At 36.7% G+C, this 14,776-nt stretch overlaps 1 protein-coding gene across 8 annotated transcripts in view; it reads right to left on the bottom strand.

Moving 5' to 3' along the window:
* The window catches only part of MYCBP2 (MYC binding protein 2), a 197,523-nt gene that overhangs the window by 157,469 nt on the left and 25,278 nt on the right, over window positions 1-14,776 (bottom strand). For all 8 annotated transcript variants that reach the window (XM_083820540.1, XM_083820544.1, XM_083820543.1 and 5 more), the window contains exons 2-6: window positions 14,111-14,186; window positions 6,686-6,901; window positions 2,562-2,715; window positions 608-804; window positions 145-387 (exon numbers count right to left, since the gene is read on the bottom strand). In XM_083820540.1, the coding sequence (XP_083676666.1) occupies window positions 145-387; window positions 608-804; window positions 2,562-2,715; window positions 6,686-6,901; window positions 14,111-14,186 (886 nt within the window). The remainder of the gene's footprint in view (window positions 1-144; window positions 388-607; window positions 805-2,561; window positions 2,716-6,685; window positions 6,902-14,110; window positions 14,187-14,776) is intronic.

Below are 14,776 nucleotides of genomic sequence, written 5' to 3'. Positions count from 1 at the left end.
AATTCTCATAGAAATCAGTGGAAAAAATTAGACAAAATGTAAAAGAGCTGATCATTACTAAGTTACAAAAGATTCTCAATGGCAACGGGAGATCTTAAAAGCTAATATTTTAATTATCATTCATCAGACAAGAAATGACATTACCCTCACTGTCCCACTATATCCAGAGCCAATTTTGTAAAGTCCATCTTTACATAAGAGATATAGGAAAAAACCATCGCTCTGAAGCAGGCACTGGTCATCTTCATCTACAGATATTTCTTTCAATGGCCATTTGTGCATCAAGGCTGCCTTCTTTATCCCATTACTGAACCAGTCCTGGATTTGTATTTTGCCCACCAAAACTGCCTGTACACTCCGCTGAAGAGAGTTTAAAATGGTTGGCACCTAAAAACAGTAAAACAAAAAGTAAGTTAAAAAACATGCCTATTTTTAAATGTTCTGTTTTCTGTTCTGTCTACATCTCAAGAGAGACTAAGAAATACCTACACTTATTTCAAAAACAGTGAGAAAAAAATTAACTGAATTTACATATCAGATAATTTTGGAATTCATGTAGATATCATTTACACAAATTTCCAGATACAGAAAAGTTTTATTACACAACCTGAATAGTTTGACACGCATGGCTGCCATTATTGGTGAGGATAGCAGAGATTGCTTGCAACGTTCTTCCTGTCTCTCCCCATGCAGCTACCAAACTGAAGAGGCAAGCGCAGGAAAGTGCTGTCAAGGACTGTCCTGTACTATCGTTCATTCCTGTGCTACGGACAGTTATCTCCAGAAGAAGCTGGAACAGGGATTCTGCAGATAAAACATAGCAGTTAACAGACAAGTCACAAGATCATAATAGACAGTTTGTCAACCAATGGGAAATTAATTTTAAACTTACAAATTACATGGTATCTTCCCATAGCCATTAAGTTTAACCCTATTTCCACGCAGAAAAGACAGCCCCCCATTTAAATAGGGCTATAATAATCAACCTTAGCTCTACGTTCCTTTTCACCCAGAGAAAGGCGAGTCTGGAAAATCACAAGGATGGAAGAACATGAAAAAGCTTAAGTCTTCCTGTTACAGTGGAACACTACTATAAGTGACAAGTCAGAAGGAGTTACTTTACCTGCCTATTCAGTTTACTTCATCACTGAGATGATGTGTAGGTTTTCACAAACTTTGTCTCATCTTTATGAACATTATCCATATTGAAGCACAGCCCATTTTTCAGAAATAAGCATTTCAAATAAAAGCTTGAAAATTACTTTAATCATATGCAAGGCTGAATATTGGTACCAATCAGGGTGTGAACAGAAATTATATTTTTTTGTGTATTAGGATTACATGGCAAGGTGTGGAAGCACAGGCTGCAGGGGTAGCCTCTGTTGAGTTCAGCCAGCAGCTGCCCCAGGTCAGATCAGAGCCAGCTCCAGATGGCTCCAAAAGGGACCTGCTGCTGGCCAGAGCTGAGCCAGGGAGAACAGATTGAAGAAAGGGGAAAAAAAACCTTCTGTGCAACAGCAGCCGGGAGAGTGAGGACAGAGAACCAGCCCTGCAGCCCCCAAGGTCAGTGCAGGAGGGCAGGGGGTGCTCCAGGTGCCAGAGCTGAAGTTCCCCTGCGGCCTGTGGAGAGGCCCCTGGTGGAGCAGGCTGTCCCCCTGCAGCCCGTGGAGGACCACAGTGGAGCAGATCTCCTGGCAGGACCTGCTGCCCATGGAGAGGAGCCCACCCTGGAGGAGGTTTTCTGGCAGCATCTGCAGTCCTGTGTGGGGCTCGTGCCGGAGCAGTGCATTTCTGAAGGACTGCAGCCCGTGAATGGACTCATGCAGAAGCAGTTCTTAAAGAGCTTTGGTCCATGGGAAGGACCCCACACTGGAGCAGTCTGTGTAGGACTTGTATGCTGGGGGAGGGACCCCAGGCCAGAGCAGTAGCAGAATGCGAGGAGGAAGAAGCAGTAAAGATAGTGTTATAAACTGACCGCAAACCCCATTCCTCATTCCCCTATGCTGCTTGGGGTAGGGCTAGAAGGCAGAAGAACTGAGATTGAAACTGAGCCTAGGAAGAAGTGGGCTCGATGGGAAAATGGTTTTAGTTTGCTCTCACTATCCTACTCTATTTGTTTAGCAGATTTATTATTTATTTTTAAATTACAACATTAAATAGCTAAGCTGTAGAATACAACAGTAGACTGCAATATATGTTCACTATAGAATTATCTTCTTTACAGTAAGACCAAGTGTTTTATAGATTCAGTAAAACAAATGAATCACAGTTTGTAAGACTGTCAGGTTTACTATGTTTCAATGAAACCCTGCATTACACAACAACAAATACGACTTGTTTGTTTTTAAATGAACATTTACATGACAACACTTCTGTTCTACAAAAGATTAATGCTGAGAAGTACTGGTTACATACACCATAAGGGACTTTACATTCCAGAATAAACTTAGTCAGTTAAGAGAAAAAAAAGAAGCACTAGCAACCATATTAATTAAACAAAAAATGATACTTTTTTCCTACTGAATACTGTAACAGATGGAGGAACAAAAATGTGGTATTACCTAGGACTTCAGGAGGCTCTGATTGCAGGCCTTCTGGTTGCTGGCCCTGGAGCACATTAAGTAGGGCTTGTAGGCTCCTGAGACACAAGGATGGATGGGAAAATCTTGTCTCCTTTATCAGTTCAAAGACTTCACATAATCCAACTTCAATGATCTAAAAAAAAAAAAGTACAAATACTTTAGAATATCTGTTAATATATTTGGGATCTTAATCAATAAAGGTATATCCCAATATTCACAGAACAAGACAGTTAATTGAATAACACTATGTAATATAGAATACAATGGTAATTTTAAAAAAATCAAAATAAAAAAGCACCTATACAACTGTACTAGTAAATATTAAACAGACATAATGTGATTATATGAAAGAACATATCTAAGCACAGTAATAGCACCCTGAAAAAAATAAGGAAACTTTCAATTTTTAGACAGCATAAGACAAACTCTGCCTCTCACCCCTTCTGATTTCTATTCAGTTCATACTTGAGTTGTCAGACTATTTCTTCCCTTTTTCATCACTTATTACTGTGAACCAGTAAGTGAGAATTGGCTTGCAGCTGGAGTTCCCTACTTGAGTCGAAGTATATTTGACAGCTGATACCGGCAGCACCAGTACTTTCCCCTCCAAAGCCTCTGAGATTGTTTTGCGACAATAAAAAAGGAGGTTAGTTACTAGTCAGTAAAGTGCCATATGTACTTGTCACAGACACACCTCATGCCAACTAATACAACATCTGTAAGAGCGCTGTTAGAGCCACTCTCCCTTTCAGCATTCCTGAATATTCTGAGATTATACTTATGCTTATCCCTACTGACTGTTCCACTCACTGCCTTCTCAAGTCAGTATTTTTAATAACTACAAAGATGAAAGCAAAGTGAGCAGGATTATCTCATTACAAATAGGTGAGCGTATCTTCAAAAGTTGACTATGTGTTTCTATTAAAAAAAAAAAAAGAGGCTAAGATGTTGGAAGAGCCCCAACATTTAGAGTATCTAATACTGATTCACATCTAAGGAGGAGTGAAACGTGAAAATAAATAAAATTGTTAATAGAACTGTCACTCATGTCTGACAGCCAGCTATAACATATACTGGATGCCTTATAACTGTCTTCTCTGTCATTCGATCTATTTAAATTCCTGTCTTTCAGGAGTTATTTTACCACTTGCTTGATTTCTGGAGGAAGACGCGAAACAAAATTGAATCAAGTCTTCAACAGCAATTTTCCTGCAAATTACACCTTATGTTTCATACATTCAAAGGAGTGGGGGGAAAAGACATGCATGCAAACTACACAGGAAGAAAAACCTGTCAACAAAATAACAGCATAGATAGTTTTTCAGGATGTGAAGTCATTATGATCTTGCAAGCTAAAGAATAAGATACACTGTAGAACGTTTTTAGAAGTAGTATCACTGAAAAGTAAGGGTATCTCTGAGACACTGTTTTTCCCAGTCTTCAGACAAAAGACCTCATCTAGCACCTGAAGAAAGCAAGGAACCTAACACATGAAAAACAGCACAGAAAATAATTTGGTGAACTTCCACTACAGTAGTAACCAACTTGTCATCGACTATGGATAGCTCTACTGGGATTTATCCTGATCTACACACATTCTTGTTTTGGTATCTGACATTGATGCATTGGGCAGGCTTCTTAAAACAGGTCTCTTTGCCTTCAGGTCTACTATGAAGTCAGCAGGCGGACCCAGGTAATACCAAGTACAAACAGTGAAAAAGCACAGCAAACATTACTTTACAAAATTCACTCACGTACCATAGGAACTAGAGAGCTTGTGTTCATTCACTGCTACAGCTAGGAAGAACCGAAACAATGGTATCCCACCTCCCTGGCTCCTCCTTATATTCCAAAAGCACCATTTATATAGCTTTCTCCTCGTCGGTTTCACAAGTGTTGCCAGCAGAACAGAAAAGGCAAACAGGCAGCCTAGGAGACTAGGCTGTGAAGAATCCACTATTAGAGCTAGAGCGACAGAAGAGACTCAAAATCCAAACGTTACATAAAAAATTTGTCTATATCTATCTCAACTCCTTCCAACTCTGTACAGTGAAGAACAGAATAAGCACACAGTTCTTTTCAAGACACCTTAAATTTGTTCTCACACCTCTTTGAAGATTTTCTAAGCCAAAACAAGTGCTGCTGTATTCTCACTTTCTGTGTTACAGCCTGCCAGCTTTTACTGACACTCTCCATGAATCCATCCTCCTGCACCCTTTCTAAAAACTTTGAAACTTAAAATCAAAAGCATAGCTCACCTTAAAAAGGGTACACAAAACACTGTCCTGAATGTAACCACTATGACCCATAATTATTTCCTCCAAACAATTATTTATTCCAGAAATCTTATCTACACTATTATTTCCTTTGTCTTCCCTCTCGTAATTACCTAACATCTACATTTCTCTTTATTTAATAATACATATGTATGTTCATACATAAAAATTAATGCAGAATATTATCATATACATACAAAAATACTTACACAGGTAAAATATTCCCCAAATGAATTTTAAAAGACTTAAAGTGAGTTTCTAAAGAGAATACTTATTTTTCTTCTATTTTTTGTTACAACTTAGAATGTTTTCATTTTTGCTTAAACATTTGCTTAAACTTTTGCTTAAATGAGCTCAAGCTCATTAACAAAACAGTAAAATGTATGCCGCTGCAGGAATAAAGAATATTTAATCACTTAATTCTACCTTAATCCAGCATTTGCTCCTTTCAGTACAGGGCTTTTGTGGATCAAACATAGCCCAGTGCTAAGTTTAATATAAGACACCACTCTTCTCCCTGACAAAAAAAGCCTCTCTAACTCTAGTAGCTACAAATCAGATCAGAATCTGCCCTCTTTCAAATACTCAGGCAAAGGCCAGTATTTCTTGTAAATCCAAAACTTCAAGGTATCAAAGCAAGATGCTAAACTGTCCAAACACAACCGAAATACAAACTTTATTGTGCCTACACCTGAAAATGAGCAAATTTTGTCTCTGGGTCTGTTAAAAAGAAATTGTTCTCAATCACATTACAGAAATTACATAGGTCAATGTTTACTTCCAAACTGTATTCTAAACAAGAACTTTGACAAAACTGACTTCCTCAATTTTAAGATTAAGAGATACTTCAGCAGAACATCTTAACTAAAGCTAAAGCTACATAAAAAGTACAATGTTTTCAACTTATTCTCAATTAAATGAAGGATTTTCACGAACGAAAAGAAATATCACTGTAACACACAACCAACTAACTTCAACAGTTAACACTGGAGAACCTGGAAGAGCAGAAATCCTGGTTATGTGTTTTTTGAGTATGATTTTCACCCCAGCGTCAAACACTGAAGACATCAATATTCTTTAAAATAAGCTAGTGATTACTTTCAGAAACTGGTTTAGATAATATTATAAGCCTTAGAAACTTCAACAGCTTTCTCTATATTTAACAAATTAAACCCAACTAAGTATTTTTCATTATACATAAAAAACAGAAAACTATACTCAAAGCATGTGACAGACACATATTCAGGATACAAATAAATTTACATAGTTAGCCTATAAGTTTTATTACTTGTTGTGAGACAGCTTCAAGTGTATGCCTTTTTCAAATTTACATATGCAAGTGAAAGCAAAAATAAAAAGTTTCTTACTTTGCAGGTATCTAAACAATCCAATATTAACTAGATAGCTATTAAAAAGTTTAAGGTTTTAACAAGCATCTAAATCATTGTTCAATACGCAGAAGTTCTTGAACTCTTAGATATTTAATAGTTTCTTTGCTAAAAAATGGTTTGAAAGAATACTGATTTTCATCAATTTGGTAATTGCTATAGTAACTGTAACCAAATATCTCATTTGATGTTTTATTTTAAGAAAGGAAAACTGAGGTCTCTTACTGAATTTCCATACTTTTTTTTCTAATTCACCATCTCTTTTAAAACTACACCACTCTTCAGAGTCTCTTCTTAATATACTCTCTTAACACAATTAATGTCACTGACCTTTTAGTTTCCACATGCAAGTGCTCTGTCCATACCACTGTTAAATCTCAGAAGACGTAACATACCAACTTTAAACCACATACATGGCACACTTTAAAGAGCTACTTGCCTTTGGAAGTTTAATAGGTGGCTCTTTGGATTCCTCTTCTTCATCACTGTCCGAATCCCCACTCTGTACACTGTTCTTTGAAGCCAAAGATACAGATGCTTCCTTCTTTTGCCACTCCAATACACAATGGCGGACATTGCAGTAAACATTAAAAGCTGAAGGGTTGCTATGTAATCTTATATCTGGTATGGTTACTGTACTCTCTAGGTTTTCCGTCTGAAAAAAAAAAAGAAAAAAAGGTTGATTTAAAAAAAATTTAAAATTCTGTTTTGAAGCTTATTAGAAATTTCAAGCTTTGCTAAATTTAAAGTCATCTTAACAGAGCCTTAGTAATTCTGGCTGACAAATGGTTCTCAAACTGGTGACTGAACTTTCCTGTTGAGATATGAATCATATTTTAGGCAGGGAAGAAAGGAGGAAAAGGAAGAAATTTCAATATATTCCATCTGGCTTTACTCTCTCTCTCTCATACTGTGGACACCAGGATAAAAAAATGAAAAGGGACAGAGGCAGTGCAGGCTAAAGAAAGGTTCAGAGCTGTGCCACAGCCAAATGACTAGCAGAATTCAGGATTTATCTTCTTAGCAGGATCAGTTTTGTTATTATTACTGAATTTTAAAAAGCATTATTTATTTAGTTGCTAATTTTAATCTCTGAAAATAAAGATTTAATCTGATTGTTAAATGCATATTAGAAATTAAAAATAGTGTTAACTGTTTTGTGAAATGAAAACAGATGGCAAGTTCAAAACCTCCCCACTGCAGGAACTGTGGATAATAATTTCACATAACTAGAAAACAAATGAAAAACTAATGGACAAACTACTGAGCAAAAAAAAAAAATCTGTCAAGGCCTGTGAAATTCTGCCCCATATTCTCCCTTTCTTCAAATTGTAAGATGAGACAGGACAAACGGAAGACAACCAAAATCCACAACCAAAACAAACAGTCCAGGTTATACTTTCTCTTAGGTTGCATGCTACCAAAGACTAGGCTGGTATGAAAAACTGGACTTAAGGTATACGGAGTAAATGTTAGGAATTCCCTATAATACCCTGGTGCAGACAGAAGGCACAAAGACTTTAAGCAAAGAGGGAAAGCCTAGGTTAAGAATGCAGGACAGCCTTGCTCTAACAAGGCAGGAAAAATTTGAAGGACGATTAAGCTAGTCAGGGCTATGACTAACTTCACAAGGTTATTTTCTTTGCTTGTTGCATTCTTTAGAACTTGTGAGCATTGAGGCTTTTTGCCTTTTCTTTCTTTCCTTCTTTCCTTCTTTCTTTCTCTTTCAGGGGACAGGTATGGAGAATTAATGCATTTGTTTGGCAGGGTAGTACAAAGCAAATTAGATTACAGTGATATGGAAACGATCACAATGGAAATACACATACAAGGGTGGGGAAAAGGACCTTCAACTGCCAAAGAAGTTTGAGAACCAGTGAACTGATATTTGAAAGGAATGGTTTATTTTTCTATGGTAGTCACAACTTTGAACGTCAAAACTCAGCAATGATTCATAATACATTTTTACCTGCACATACGTTTTAATTATTAGCAGAAATAACAAGGCCTTTGAAATCAGAACATTTTAACATCGTATGTTACAAAACTTAAAATTCAAAATAACTTCAAGATATTTCATGGTTCATATAATTTCCTTTTATTTTTGACCGTGGTATAATTCTAACTGTACTGGTATATATTTACATATCCTTCCTTTTCATTATTACTACAAAATTATTAGAAGTTGAGACATAAAGAAGCAATGGTTTACTCTGCAGGCTGTTTTATCCAACACTGCTAATTCATCTTACTTGTGTCAGTGTTAGAAGTAATTCACAAAAACAATATATATAAAAATATATAGTTCCCTAAAGAAAAATAAATACAGATTTTTTTTTTTGAGCACAGCAGAACTTCTGGTTCTAGAGATGGAACAGCAAGATAAGTTTAGTCCTTGTTCAACATGAACAGAAAGAAATTAATAAAGTTGCTGTTAAAAATCCATGATATTAAAAAGTGCAAGAATTCAAGATACAGCATGCTGTGTTACTCCAGTGTCAAACTGCGCCAAAATAGATTTAGATTGGTATCAATGATAATGAGCTATTACTCTTCTGGTTTAACCCTGCAGGCAGCTAAGCACCACACAGCCGTTCGCTCACTCCCACCCAGGGGGGTGGGTGGGAGAATCAAACGAAAAAGAAAAAAAAAAAAAAAGTAAAACTTGTGGGTTGAGATAGAGAGTGTAATAGGACAGAAAAGGAAGGGATAATAAATAATAATAATATACATACAGAACAAGTGATGCACAATGCACTTGCTCACCACCCACTGACCAATGCCCAGCCCGTGCCAGGGCAGCACCTGCACAACCCCTGCCAAACCCCTCGGTCTTGCGGCTGAGCATGGCACCATACCCTACGGGACATCCCTTTGGCCAGCCTGGGCCAGCTGTCCTGGTTCTGTCCCCTCCCAGCTCCTGCTGCCCCCAGCCTCCTCGCTGGCAGGGCAGTGCAAAAAGCTGGAAAGGCCTTGGCTCCGTGTCAGCACTGCTCTGCAACAACTAAAACATCAGTGTGTTATCAACATTATTTTTCTTCTAAATCCCAAACACGGAACCATACCAAGCACTATGAAGAAAATTAACTCTATCAGAGTCAAAACCAGAACAGTTACATTCTTTAAAATTAATTTGGCATCAGAAAACTAAATGGTTATAACATGACTCTTTTCTATGTCAAATATTCATATACATACCCCAAGATTTTGCAACTGCTGATAAGACAAACACACAATATCAGCTTTTAGTTAATTCAGTTGAATCAACCAGGTTTAAAAAAGAAAAAGAAAAAAAAAGTGAATTTACTATGCATTTCCTACTTAACTGATAAACAGTTACAGAAAAAGAAAAATATCAGTCATCTGGCAGATCTCTATCTGAAGTCCACTTATCTAATTAGTATCATGCATTACAATTACAACATCTGTGAAGAGTTTCCAGTTCTTTCTCGTCAGTTCAGCCTAACTTTTATTCCAGAACAACTTAATTTCTGGAACAGATCTGAGTTCTATAGCTCTGTAGCTTACAACATCTCTTTTGAAATAGGTTGACTAAATCATCTTACCAGCACAGATAATTTTAGACATTACAGTGCTAGATAAAATACCAATGCCTGTTCTCTTGCCTATTAATAATAAGCTGACTAATTTTCAGAAATAAAACCCCTTCCTTATTCTCAACACTTTACAACCATTAAAAAGTTTCCTACCTAATGCTTTAGCTTTTAAATAGTAAGCACTTTCACCATTCTGTTTAGTATCTCATTCTTCTACAGAAGTACACAAACTATAGCTACAAAAACCTCCTATCCAGACCTTACTACAGTATACCGTTCTCCACAAAACCCTGCTCCATCTAAACAGACAGCATAGCACTACTATATGACTCAGAACTAGATTTTATTTCCTAGCTATGATGTAGACCCACTGTTTACATCTTACTTACATCTCCACTTCCCCTCCCACAACACCTTGTTTCTAAGAATTGTAAATTCTTTGAAACTAGAAGCACTTTATACTCCACCTGTTAGACACTTAACAAATATAGTCACAATCCTAATAATGCCCTTTAAGAATAATCTTGAAATACACTACCTAGTTTTCTCAGTTTAAAACCATTGGCTGTATAACTCTACTAAATAAATCCTCTTTTGAATAGTAAGCTGTTAGGTTGTAAGAATAAGTTAAAACTGAAGGAAAACTATGACTTTAACTGTTCACTGCCTTTCATCTAAGGGGAAAAAAAAGACAACTGAAATAAAAGTAAATGTGCAAGCACACAAAAGTTTAGCATTTCTCAAAGAGAAGTAATAAAGTCTATGTTTAGTTAGGACAATTCTTTTAATGATGCTGTATTTCATTGACACAAAATTCACTGACCCGCCTGGATGCAATCCTGTGCAACATGTTCTAGGTGACCCTACTTGGTAGAGAGGTTGGACTAGATGATCTGTCTCCAGAGAAGGGCTATGAAGCTGGTGAAGGGCCTGGAGCACAAGTCCTGTGAGGAGCGGCTGAGGGAACTGGGGTTGGTTAGTCCGGAGAAGAGGAGGCTCAGGGGAGACCTTATTGCTCTCCACAGCTACCTGAAAGGAAGGTGTGGGGAGCTGGGGGTTGGCCTCTTCTTGCAGGTAACTAGCGATAAGAATAGAGGGAATGGCCTTAAATTGTGCCAGGAGAGATTTAGGTTGGAAATTAGGAGACATTTCTTCTCAGAAAGCGTGGTTAGGCATTGGAACAGGTTGCCTAGGGAGGTGGTGGCATCACTGTGTCCCTGGGGATGTTTAAGGAAAACTTGGACCTGGAGCTTAGGGACAGGGTTTAGTGGGTGATATCGGTGGTAGGGGATGGTAGGACCAGATGATCTTGGAGGTCTTTTCCAACCTTAATGATTCTATGATTCTACAATCTCCAGAGGTCCCTTCCAACTTCAACTATTCTGTGATTCTGTGAAAATACTTCTACGTTGTAAAGGAAAACAGTAGCATATTAAACCAGAATGTCAACGAACTTCTGCAAATTCAATGAAGAATGATCTTTAACTATGGAACTCCTTACTTCAAGACAAAAAAAAACCACATTTTTCCCTCCCAAAGCATTTGGTTTCCCAGAGTATTAAATTATCATCGCCCTAAAGAAGAATGGAGCTCCAAGACCTGAAAGCAGATTTGTACTTTTCAATGAAAGTGAGACATTTTGAAACGTATACCTTTGTTGTTTCACTTGTTATCACTACAACTTGAAAACCCAAATTCTTATATGGAGATACATTGTGAAACATACACTGTAAAAATTAAGAGAGACACAGTATTTGTCACATCTTCTGTTTTATCAAAACATATGAAATTAAATATTGGTTGGAAAAGAATATTTTTAAACAAAATGCTATTCTTTCAAAATGTGTAACATTAAACTTCAAAAAAGACATCTCAGCTGAAACCACACAAAGTGAAGTAACAGTAATGAAAGGTCATTTCAGTGGTCAGAAGGACTTAAACATCTTTTTCAGAGGAGTAGATAGTGAATCTATAAAGTCAATAAACCTAGTTAAATTCCTCACAAAATCTTTCTACATTTTAAGTAAACAAAAAGAAAGCTGACCACATGCTTCATAAACTTAGGATAAAATTAGAAAAGTCTTCCTCGTAAGTTTTAAAGATACTGAAGAAATAAGAATTCAAATCTGGCCTACTAAATAATGAAATCTAAATGCAAGTCTGAGGAATTGCAATGCCAATGTAAGTAATGAATCATAAACATGGCCTTAGTACATCAAGGTGAAAATTTATTTTTGTTACTTTTTCCCAAAAAAGACAGAAGGCTACCTTATGGGAGAGAGAATGAAGCACAGGAACCCATACCCTGATGTGTGACTTGCCCTTGTAAATGCATAGCTCCTGCTAAAAAAGGGTGCATTATGTAGAAGAAGTCAAAAGTCAGATTAAATGTTTTTCTTAATAAAATAGAGCACCCAGACTCACAAGTGCTCTTCTCAGTTAGTCCTCTGTGATGTTCTAAAACACGCAATGAAAGAATTGGGAAAACCAGCAGCCTTTGGTTTCTTTTACATTTGTCTCCCACCTGAACAATCTGATTTACCAAAAGATGAAATCCTGACATAGCTTATTTTCTCACGAATTTATTTCCTTCCTCTTGAACTAGATAACTGCAAGAATGGTTTATTCTCAGATGTGACGGAAATAGACTATAAGCTAAGATATGAAAGTTAATCTGTTGTTAAAGACGGTAAACCTAAAATAACCATCTGATCTAACCTGTGTGTAACACGGAGCATAAAACCTAACCAAATTCTTTGAACAGTTCAAACATCTTTTAGAAATGGATGCCCTCTTGAGGTTGAAACACTGAGTGATAGAGAAGACATTGAAAATGTTGCCATATTATTGAAAAGTGTGTTTAAAGCAACAAATATTTACCTTAGTTGATTTATTTACCTTTCACGTCTAATCATTATGCTCATGTCTCCTCTAGCCATTCAGAAAGGATCCTATGAATCCATTTATCCAATGCAACTAAATCCAAGAAATATGTTGGACTATAAAGCTTGTGGGGAACAGTACTTCTGGATTTAGCTTCCTAATTAATAGTTCAACTAGGGAACAGTGATCCAGAAAGACAAATTTCCCTCTATATAGTAACAGTGATCAAATATGCTACCTTCCTTTAAAAACACAAGTTTCTGTCACCAGACAACACACAAAGACTAACTACCTTCTGCACCGTCTCTTTTAATTTGCAATTTGTTTTTCTGTGTTGTCAGGGGGTCTGATTAAAAGGATGAAGGGAACAAGGCTAAAAACTTTAATTTCACAGTGACAGAAAAAAGGTTAAAAATTTAGTTTGAACTAGAAACACTTCACTGTACAGTACTGAGAAGTGTTGAAGATAAGTCTCTTCTATACCCTGGTCTGGAGCTGCACTACTTGAGATAAGCAGAACAATCTGGTAAGTATCCAAAAAGGCAACACAAACTTAAGAGATATTGTGCTTGCTTCATCCTCCCAAAATCATCCGTCTTGAGATAGAATAACTGCAGGAGGTTTGGCAAAGACGGATAAGATGGCCAATGCAATCTACAGCTTAGCTGTATTACAGGAGCATTCAACTGACTAGGAAGTGCTTTCACCGGATAGTTCAGTGGTAGTGTCCTGCAGAACCATTCCAGAAAAGAGCTACTTTCACTTCATTGACTACAGTAGAAACCTAGGAATAATCCTCCATGCCTACAGTAAGCCTTCATGAAAATCCCTCCAAAACTCTGCCTTTAATGCAGAAATAATAGCTCTCTAATAGAGAAGGAATACAGCAAAGCGGTATTATAAACTACTGTTACTTCTGCCTAGACTTCTGCAAAAAGTAAAGCATGTAAACATTTTGATGAAGTTCACTGTACTGCTCTTGGGTGTTTAAAGCAATGGGGACAGAGGAGAAAATATTAATACAAACTGTTAAGTATAATATATTCCACTACAGAGGAATTTTCAAGGATAACTTTGAATTATGTAGACACTATGTGCTTGCTCCCTTTCTCCTTCTAATTCCCGGCCAGACATGCATTTCTTAAAATGTAACTTTAAGACCAACATGTTTTTTAGCATTATTTACAGTTTAGGAATTGGGGAAACAAAACACTGTTCATATCCAATTGTGTTTGCTACTAATGTTTGACATGGAATAAAAAGGTTAACACTGGTATCACAGTCACACAGAAAGCAGTGAAGAGACAAAAAAAGCTGGACTGTTATCTTTTCAAAACAAGTAATTTTTTATTTTTCTCACATCTCTCAACTGAAATTACTTTTGTTTTTCAGTCAGAACTTCTAGAACTTAGTTACAGACTTACCTTGTTACGTGTTTTTACTTTTAATTTAGTCTTCTGTTTCCTTTTCAATTTTTTCTTGCTAAAAAGTTTCTTACTCCTGAAAAAAAAGAGCAGAAAAAACTAATTAAAATTCCTTCATTTTCCCATGGTAAACAGCAGTACCAGCAAATAAAAATCTGTGATAAGTCCTCTAAAACTTTTTCTCCTAAGCAATAAGAACCAATACAGTCAAAATTTCAGCGTACAAATCAGAGGTCTTTAAAATTGTGCTTTCCTAATGCTTCACTGGATCAAGAACCTTTACTCTCATTATTTTAAGCAAACTATTTGCTAGGGCAAGAAAAAAGAACAACCCTGCATTTCATATTTTTTACCCTACTGTTTCTATTACAAGCCCATTACTACCATACCAATGCTAGAAGTGAGAATTCTTAATGATTCACAACTGGTTACATTAGAACCAGAATATGTTTTGGTCCTACCAAAACCAGAATGTTCACACCAGAACACACACCTTTTGTGAAGTCTTTACCAGATATAAAGATTCAAGCCTCCCTATACAAAAAAAACAGCTTTACAGATGCATCATTTGGCAGAGCATTCAGGTGATGGAAGGAAATTACAACATTTGAACATGCCACTTTTTGAACTTTTGTGTGTTCTTTCCCCAGCCTCAATGTACAGACT

Source organism: Anser anser (genome assembly GCF_964211835.1).
Source record: "Anser anser genome assembly, chromosome: 1".
Classification (NCBI taxonomy): domain Eukaryota; kingdom Metazoa; phylum Chordata; class Aves; order Anseriformes; family Anatidae; genus Anser; species Anser anser.
This window is presented reverse-complemented; position numbering and strand designations above follow the sequence as displayed.